Source organism: Carassius auratus, chromosome 31, assembly GCF_003368295.1.
Source record: "Carassius auratus strain Wakin chromosome 31, ASM336829v1, whole genome shotgun sequence".
In the NCBI taxonomy this organism is placed as follows: domain Eukaryota; kingdom Metazoa; phylum Chordata; class Actinopteri; order Cypriniformes; family Cyprinidae; genus Carassius; species Carassius auratus.
This window is the reverse complement of record NC_039273.1, coordinates 20,427,310-20,437,332: the sequence shown is the minus strand read 5'-3', so window position 1 is coordinate 20,437,332 and position 10,023 is coordinate 20,427,310. Positions and strand designations below refer to the sequence as shown.

At 36.4% G+C, this 10,023-nt stretch overlaps 1 protein-coding gene across 1 annotated transcript; it reads right to left on the bottom strand.

Moving 5' to 3' along the window:
- Window positions 1–456: 456 nt before the first annotated feature.
- Window positions 457–9,165, bottom strand: LOC113050775 (desmin-like). Its single transcript, XM_026214067.1, has 9 exons — window positions 8,501–9,165; window positions 7,003–7,063; window positions 6,792–6,887; window positions 4,154–4,315; window positions 2,499–2,624; window positions 2,187–2,407; window positions 2,030–2,073; window positions 1,090–1,178; window positions 457–835 (listed from the first exon to the last, which is right to left on the bottom strand). Exons 1-9 carry the CDS (start codon window positions 9,163–9,165, stop codon window positions 794–796), a joined length of 1,506 nt encoding a protein of 501 aa, XP_026069852.1. The 3' UTR covers window positions 457–793.
- Window positions 9,166–10,023: the final 858 nt, after the last annotated feature.

Genomic DNA, 10,023 nt, shown 5'->3' with positions numbered 1-10,023 from the left:
GTCTATGTTATGTACATAAAATGCACATTTAGTATATCCATTTCAACATGGGCTCTCATATTTATTAGATATTGGTTTATTTCTAATTAATTTCTTTTCAAGGGATTCTGAGTCCCGACAGGTAGATGGATGGTGGTATTTATTAGTTTGTTTGTTCAGTTATACATGCCTAGTTATGTTTTCTTTATAACTTACCGTCTGATAACGGAGTGTATTCTTAAAAAGTCTTAATGCAATGAAACCTTTGACAATCTGACAACTGTTTTTTTTTTTTTTTTGCACTGTACAACAGCATGTGTTTGTATGGGCCTGGTTATTATGGTAAACTTTGTGAATTCAATGTCTCTTGTGATCTATGATTCATCTCTCTATTTCTGTCTGGGCATATTTATACTCGTGTATAGGTGAACAGACGCACACACACACACACACATAAAACATTAATGGAATGTGTTGGCTTAGGTATCTTTAGTTTATTTATTTTTTCTTAGCTTGGCATCATCCTCACAATTTACTGCACTCCCCTCTTTTTCCTTCCTTTACTATTTCAGTCCTTCTCTTACTTTACACCTACCTCACATTCTTCCAAACTGACATTTATAACTGGAATAAAAATGCTTAAAAATACATCTATAACAAAAAAATGTGATTGCAATGTGATCGCTCTCTTTTCCCTCTTATGCAGATGTGCTCATATCACTTTTTGGATGTGTGGAAAAACAAAAGAAAAGCACAGAAAGGGTTTTATTTTCATCTTGGTTTGATTCTTTGGTTGCGGCTCCTTGTCTGAGGTTTACATGATGTCCTTCTGGTGTTGTGTAGATTCACTCACCACCTGTAGGAGACAGTAGACTTTAATTTCAAACCTTTCAAGGAGGAAATCACTCCTTTTTAAATTTTATTTGATTAAAATACTGTAATCAAATACTTTTAAGTTTTACTTTAGTAGTTTAACAAAAAATTTTATTCCACCAAAGATAAACCTAATATTTTAAAGGCTACTGAGGTTGAGGTTATACGAATGACTGAATAATATAGCCCACTGGGCTGAACAGAAATTTCGGGTGTGTGTCTGTGTGCATATCACACCTCCCCATCACGTGTCTCAATGGTCTTGATCAGGACGGTTTTCTTTGAGTGCATTTCAGATATTCTCTGTTGATGTTCTGGACTTGTCTCTGTTGAAATTTTTTTTATAATAAAACACAACACACACACATTACCAATCAAACGTTTGGGGTTAGTAAGACTTTTCAATTGTCACTTGATTCTTCAGAAGCCATGAGCTGATTTACTGCTCCAAAAACATTTGAGTAAGACTTTACAATAAGGTTCTATAAAAGTAAACATATTTCATGCATTATCTAACATTAACTAAGAATGTGCAATTAATTTGTTACAGTGTTTATTCATCTTTTTAAATGTTAGTTAATAAAAATACAATGTTAAATCAGGTCCATCTGTAACAAGAACAGATACAACTTTTGATTTTAATAATGTATTACTAAATGCTGAAATTAACAACATCTAATAAATGCTTTATAAGTATTTCTAACTGTTAGTTAATGTTAACAAAAAGAACCTTATTGTAAAGTGTTACCAGCATTACATATTATCAGTGTTGAAAAATTCTGAAAAATTTAAGGTTTCCAAAAAAATAAAAATATTTTTTTGGAAACCTTAAATTTTTCAGAATTTTTGATGAACAGAGTGTTCAAAAGAAGATAATTTATTTGATTTAGAAACCATATAGTATGTCATTTTGATCAATTTAATTTATAAAATAAAAGTTTTAATTTATTTATTTATTTTTTTTATTTTTTTTTTTATTTTTTTATTATATATAGTATACTACCTGTATTTAAATTGAGTTAAAATCACAGTTCAGGTCATGTTTTGTTACAATAATATTCATAGTAATAATAATGTTTTTTTTTAAATACAAGACGAAGTTAGTCGGGTACAACACCTCTGAGTAAACATTTCTACAACATTTCAAGTAAAAACTATCACAAGATTTCCATCTTACCTCTAAAACTTATAGTGGAATATGACTGCATGGGCATCACAATCCTTTAACATGAGAGAGGAAGAAAGATAAAAAGTTTAATAAGCCATCAGAATAAGCAGAAAGTATGGAGTATGTTAAAAACAACTAAGACACATCTGTTTGATTTCATTTGTACCTGCTCTCCTCTCCTTCTAGCAGCTTCCTGTAGGTGGCGATCTCCACATCCAGGGCCATCTTAATGTTGAGCAGGTCCTGATATTCTCGCAGGTGACGTGCCATCTCGTCCTTCATGTTAGCAATCTCTGCCTCCAGCCTGGCGATGGTGTCCTGAAAAGCACCAGCCTCACGACCGTGGCGATCCTCCATATCTCTCATCTGCCTCATGAGAGACTCGTTCTACAAAGTGAGGGACAAAGAGATGAATGCCACACAGAGAAAGACAAAGAACATTTATATCCATCGCATCGGACAGAACAGATAAACATACAGTGCCCTTGAGGGAGTCGATCTCACAGGTGTAGGACTGGATCTGGTGTCTGTACTCCATGGAATCCAGCTTGGCTTGTTTGAGAGCCTCGTTGTTCTTGCTCACTGCCTGGTTAAGGTCTGACACCTGATGGTGAGAATGCAATGTCAAAGATCAGAAGACTTTCCTTTTTGTAACTCACTTAGCTCAGTAGTCCCTGTTTGAAAAAAACAGCATATGCTGGTAATGTATGTTTTGAAGCATGGCTGCAGCTTTGAGCAGGTTTAAGCGGGTCAGTTGGAACTGTTGGGGGTTGGGTGCCTTGCTCAAGGGTCTCACCTCAGTCGCATCTACAATCGCTGCCGGTACCGAGACTCGAACCCATGACTTTTGGGTTACAAATTTTACTCTAACTCTTAGGCCACGACTGCCCCATATTATCACCAAATCTTGGATACAATTTGAAGCTAACTTGTTTTCTTTTGGTTCGTTTTTTAGTGAAAAATAGCATTATTTGTGGATTATTTTTGCAATGTTAATTCAAATTCTGAGTAATTTATCTCAGGTCAGTGAAGCTTATGATCAATACGAGTCAAAAAAGAAATAAAAAAAATATGTTTTAATTGAAAGAAAACAAGCTGATTAAAAGTATGAATCCAAGATTTGATGAATCCAATAAAATAGCATAAGGATAAATTTATAAGCAATTATTTTAGACAGGTCATTTTTTGCTTGAGAACACCACAAGTTTTAACAAGTTGAGAAAAAACGTATAAGAAATAATAAAAAAAAATAAAAAAAAATTTAAAAACGAGGTTTGTTGTTATAACCTGTAAGCTTAAACTGAGTTTTAGTTCATTGTAATACCTTTAACTAACATTTTCAGGAAAATAAAATCCTCTCCAAGTCAAACTGATTTAAAAATAAAATAAAAAAAAAAGTAGCTAGCTACACCACAATTTTACAACTAAAAAGTAGCTACAAGTTACTAAAAAGTTGGGACTGGCCCAGAAGGCCCCAAGTAGCATGTTGTTACTAGTGTTATTTTTGTATTTAGGATTTATTGTAATTGATGAGTTCATTCAATAATTCCATGAGATAGACAGCTTCACTTTTCAATAAAACCTATAGACTAATTAAGATAAATACTTTGGTTTGAATTTATAGTATTACTGTTATTACATATGTTAAGTTAAAATATAAAAAGTCACACATGTAAATATTGCAATATATTCATATTTCTCTATATAAGTCATAGAAAAAATTGACCTTTCAGATTAATCTTTTATTGGGATTCTGCTTTGTCTGTCAACAGTTACTAATAGTTTAACTAAATTGTCAAAGCACTGTTGTAAATAAGAGTTGATTTAGTATTTTATATCAGTGACACTTTGGAATATATTTAAATATTAATAAAAAATATATCAAAAGTCATTTACACTTTCTGTAAAAGTTTGCCATAGGCAGTGGGCCAACTTATCTGAGAAGAGGGCTTAGATTGCCTATTTAAATAATTTTACATTTTGTTCTATGAAAACTAATTCAGCAAATGTTTCTCTTAATTTCCTTTAATAACACTACTTATATTCCTTAAATGTAAATGCACATTGTTCTTCAGGGTGGTCTGATACATGTTGGTCACGAATCAGAAAGTTCTTTCATTTCTTCTGTCTCACCTTTGACTTGTACCACTCCTCAGCCTCTGCAATGTTCTTTGCAGCGATGCCCTCATACTGAGCACGAATGTCCCTTAGAGCAGCAGTAAGGTCCGGTTTGGACATGTCCATCTGGATTTGGACTTGAGACTCTTGCATTTGGGCCTGCAACTCACGGATTTCCTACACACAGACAAAAGAAAAAGCTTGTGTGTATGTGTTTGTGCTTGTTTTAATAAAGCAGCATGACATTGCTGATAGGACTAGTGGCAGGACTAATCTCAAACATCCACACACAGCTGGCCCCGAAAAAGAGGCATGTGATGCTGTTTTAAAGTAGCTGTGTAATCTACAGGAACAGATGCAGCTTTGCAGAAGAGCTCTGAGATTCACTCAGCTCAACAATGTTAAGGAAGCTATTGAAACTCTAACTTTCAAAGCTTTTAGGTACTTGCAATTTAAAACCAAAGTGAAACTACTTCTTTTGGGGGAAAAAACTACACTACATGTTACTCGGCATCAGACGTCACACCCATGGACCATTGGCTAAACGTCTGATGCATATGGGACACAAAAGTGGAAACACTTCAGGAGTGCCGAAGTTGTTACAGTGTGGCGACATTTCCACACCTTGAAACGTGATGATGAATGAAACTAACTCTGACTAGTTGTTTGACATGTCGGTCAAACCGTCTCATGGGTGGGCCTTGGCCAATGAAAGCTGCCATCTGGCTATGTGAGACTAATGCATTGCTAACCACAATATAGCTAGACTGAAGTTCTTTATGAAGAGTACTTTAAACATATACTGTTTACTAATAAACTGTATAATTGTTCCCTCTTTATGTTACGGGTCTTTAACTACTATATATTACTACTACTTGTATATAATTTTGTGGTACAGTGTATTTACTGTAAAATATGTATGTAAAAGGAGAGGGTCTTAATTACAGTGACAACATTAAACAAGAAAGGTTGCTTTATATGGAATACTAAAAATTTAACTTCATATACACTATTATTAAAAAGGTTGGGGTCAGTATGGTGTTTCTTAAGTTTTGGAAGAAATAATGACTTTTTACTTAGTAATGCATTTTATGTATGCATTAAACTGAGCAAAAGTAACATTAGAGACATTTCTGATGTCACAAAAGATTTATATTTCAAATAAACTTTTTTGAAATGTACATTTCAAAGAATCCTGACATTTTTTATGCTTACACTCTCCCTCTTGCCTATCTACTATGGTTTCATACTTCTTCCACTCTCTCAGTTTTTAGCACTGGACACTAACACTGCTACTGACACATTTTGTTCCACTCTAACATCCTGCTTAGACAACTTTTGCCCACTTTCATCTAGACCACCACCCCCTCTGCCCCCTGACTGTCCAATGTTATCCATGTATATTACTCTAGTCTCAGTGATGCAGAGAGGAAGTGGTGCAAATCAAAAAAATCCTCTACTGACCTTAGTTTGTATCAGTCACTAATCTCTTCCTTCTCTGCAGATGTCTCCACTGCTAAAACAACAATCTACCACAACAAAATTAACAATTGTTCAGGTAACCCTACTGCTCATGAAACCCTCTCTAAATCCAGTACTTTTAGAAAACTACAGAACGACATCCCTTCTTCCATTCATTGTAAAGACACTTGAGCAAGTGGTGTTCAACCAACTCTCTATGTTTCTCACACAGAACAACCTACAACAACCAATCCGGCTTCAAAAGTGGCCACTCAACTGAGACCTGCTCTTGGTTACTAAAGCCTGGCAAGAGCAGCTTCCAAATACTCAGTACTCATCTTGCTGGATCTGTCTGTTGCTTTTGACACAGTTAACTACCAGATCCTCCTATGCACCCTCATGAAGATCTCAGGAACTGCACTCCAGTGGTTCAAGTCTTATCTCTCAGGTAGGTCCTTCAGGGTGTCTTGGAAGGGTGAGTTTTCTAAGTCACAACTTCTTAATACTGGGGTTCCTCAGGGCTCACTGCTTGGAGAAATCCTCTTCTCCATCTACATATCATTAGGATGTGTCATTCAGAAACATGTCTTTTTCTGGCACTGCCATGCTGATGACACTCAATTCGACTTCTCATTCCAACCAGATGATCCGATGTTAGCTGTTCACAATGCAACCTGTCTGACAGACATTTCTGTCCATTTCTAAAAAATAAAACATCTAAAGACACATCTTTTTCATCAGCACCTATCAGTACCTATTCTATTCTATTCATTTTTGTTTTCGTTTTTATATATAAAAAAATGCTATATGTACTGTGCTAGACTGAGACTTGTCACATCACTTGTATACTGTTGCTCTCTTGCTTGTCTGATTTTTCCTATATTGTTCTTCTCATTTTTAAGTGCTTTGGATAAAAGTGTCAGCTAAATGGTTAAATGTAAATGTAAATGTGCTTCCCTAAAATTAACTGAATTTTCAGTTCTAAATATTCAAATTAATAATTTTGACAGATGACTATCTGACTCGCTGATTGTCTCATGAATCGGCATGTGCAATACTACAAATAACTTTTTGACTAAAGAAGGTTTGTATGAGGCAGCAGACAAAAATATGTTACATTTTAAATTGACTGTGTTTTAGAACATTTTATTGGCACAGACAATAACAACGAAATGTCCTTAAATTTGCTGACCTCTTCATGGATCTTCTTCAGGAAGGCAATCTCTTCTTGGAGAGTCTCTATACGTCTTTCCAGATCCAGCCGAGCCAACGTTGCAGCATCCACATCCTAAGAGTGGATGTAATACCAAAATAAAGCTATGCAACATTTTATTATCCATTACTAAATAGAAAATAAAACAATTGGATATCAAGAGAGGGGGTTTGTGTATTAGGGGACTCACTGCTCTGAAAGCGGCCAGATTATTCTCGGTCTCTTCCCTCAGTGCAATCTCTTCCTGAAGCCTGGTGAGAAGAAGAGGGAGAATAGAAGAAGGGAGTCATGTATATCATATTTATTACGGCCAGCATATTTCCTTTCCTTTTATAGACTGAAGGTTTACAGCAACCTCACACAAAGCCTTCTCCGCTGGAAGATGGAGTGGAGCCAGCACTTTTAGGCTGACTAACTCCTGAATAGGAAGTAAAGCTAGGCTATTGTAAACAACATGCTTGACAATAGCTTACTTTATAAAGGCAGTTTCCTTAAGCCTTTAATAACCTCTCTAGGCCTGATATAGCATTTAATTTGACTCATAATAAGTTGGTAGACCAGATGAGGTCATGTTTAATAATTTCTTAGCTTAGTCACTACAGAGACAGGCAATTTGAAACAGTTTTAAATAGTAAAAAATAACACATTAGAACTCTCTAGTGACCCTAAAACACATTTGCCCAAAGGTCTCTCAGTGGTATATCAAACCGATTACATAAATGATCTTCCTTTCCAACTGCTTTTGTTTGTACATTTGAGAAGACTGTCATCTTAACGCCTTCAACTGTTACATATATTCTATAAAAAATTACTTTAGAGATTCTTAATAAAATAAATTACCAGGACAAGCTTTTAACAGCTGAACCTTTACTCATTCAATTAAGAAACTATTCTCTCTTCCACTTGGTAAACAATTCCCAAGAATAACCAGTGCTCCTGTTGCTGTGGTATTGACATGTTGTGTTATGTGTGAATGTGATGTCTGTATTTCTCTCAGATCGTGTGATCTTCGCAGTCTGGGGCAGCAGAGTGTGTGTGAGAGACCATGTTCGTTGATGACTCTCTGAATGACTCTGGATTGTTATGCAATCTACTGTTTTTTTTTCTAAATACGAAACTCAAGAGTGGGTTGACAGCTTCAGTACCACAAAGAATACATGAATAAAATGTGCATGTATTTTTAAATGATCAAATAACATCTGTTTACAAGTGTACTCATTTAAGCTCCTTTTTCTCTTGTACCATGCTAAAAATAAAAGATTTCAACAAGCTGGTTTGCTGGCCTGGCCAAGATGATCTTCAGCTGATCTTTTTGGAAGATCTTAAATATAAAGGTTCTTTATTGGCATTGATGATTCCATGAAGTGGAAAAAGGTTCTTTAGATTATTAAAATGGTCTTCACACTAAGAGAAAAAAAATTAAGAATTAAGTTTCTTTGGGGAACCCAAAATGGCTCTTCTGAGGCATCGTTGCAAACAATCTTTTGTGAACCTTTATTTTTAAGAGTGAATCTAGAGTGAAGCTGGAGTTAAGCTGAGAAGTCAACTGATTTCTTGCTGCCTGGCCACCTGGAAAGTGCCAACTACCCATCTAAAACAAGCCAGACCAGCCCAACTAGACTGTTAAAGCAACTTGGCTGGTTTAAGATGTTTCTTCCAGTATGGTATTCATGCTTCATGCATCTCACCTGAATTTCAGTTTCTGCAGATCATCTGCCAAATTATCCCGCTCCACCTCCACACGTGATCTCTGATTGGTGACCACTTCGATCTCTCTTCTCAGCTCCCTCATCTCATCCTCATAAAGGTCAGCAATCCGTGTTGGCTCCCGCCCCTTCAAACGCTCCACCTCAATCACCATTGCCTGGTTCTGCTGCTCCAGCATGCGAACCTTCTCAATGTAGTTGGCGAATCGGTCATTAAGGTGCTGAAGCTCAGCTTTCTCATTGGTGCGCGTTTGGAGAAACTCCTGGTTGAGCGCGTCAGCCAGGCCGAAGTCTAGCGTCTCACCCATCCCACCATAGGAGCGGTTATAGCCTGCAGACAAGTTGGGCATACTGTAGGAGGAGGCTCGATAACTCGAGAATCCAGGAGAGGAAGTTGAGGATTTGGTGACCTCGTAGACTCTAGAGTTGATCCGAGAGCTGCCAGACCCCCCGGTGGAGGCTCGGCCGAACATTGCACGGGACATTGGTGGCGTCAGGTAGCCGGGACCACCAAACATTCTACGATATGATGAACAGGATGAGGAAGAGGCAGAGTGGCTCATGTTGGAGCACAAGAAGGACAGACCAGATGAATACAAACACCCTTCAGAAAGGACAGAGACAAAATGAGCGCATGGCATGCTCATCTGTGGCTATTTGTAGGCTTCTTCCCCCTCCCTTTCCAACTACCCCAAACTACTTCAGCCCACTTTCTCTATGCCGTACCATCTTCTCCATCTTAACCCTAACAAATCATTTCCCTCATCCTATCTCTTTCACTTACTACTCAGCTGTCTCAACTCTTCTTGGCACAAGAAGCTGAGCTGATTAACTATAAACTGAGAGAGAGATCAGACTGTGACCCTCATCACAGTGGTGGACTCATCATAGAAACTTAGCTGACTCTCTGCTGGCCAGACCAGCAAGCTTGGGAAATGAAAGTATGTTTTTTATTTTTATTTATTTTTTCTAACTAAAGGGATTGTCTACCCAAAATGAAAATGGTGTAATTATTTACCCACCCTCGTGTAATTCCAAACCTTTTGGACTTTTGACTTTCTCAAAAAAACAGCAATAAAAAAAAAACAATGGCAAATGCTGTTTTAGACCTCACCAATATTAACTGTATATGCCAGGTTAATGAAGTTAACTAAAAAGTTAACTAAAACAACAATCATAAAAACTCATTCGAAATATTAATACAAATTACAACAGTATCTCAATGATACAAAAATGACCCCAAAATTGGCAAGAACATTTTAAATGTGATATTTTGTAAATATTAAATGTGAATTTTTTTTATAAGTTTGGACTGGAAAGACATGAAGGTGAGGGAAATGACGCCAGAACTATTCAATTTTACATTCCATTTATTGATCAGAAAAAAAGCTTTCACATTGGAACTCAATAAATTTACCACACTGATATCAATGCATCGCTCTGCCATTTGTAAATGTCCTGATAACAGCTTGATAAAATGTCACATTCTAATATTGTTCGTGCAG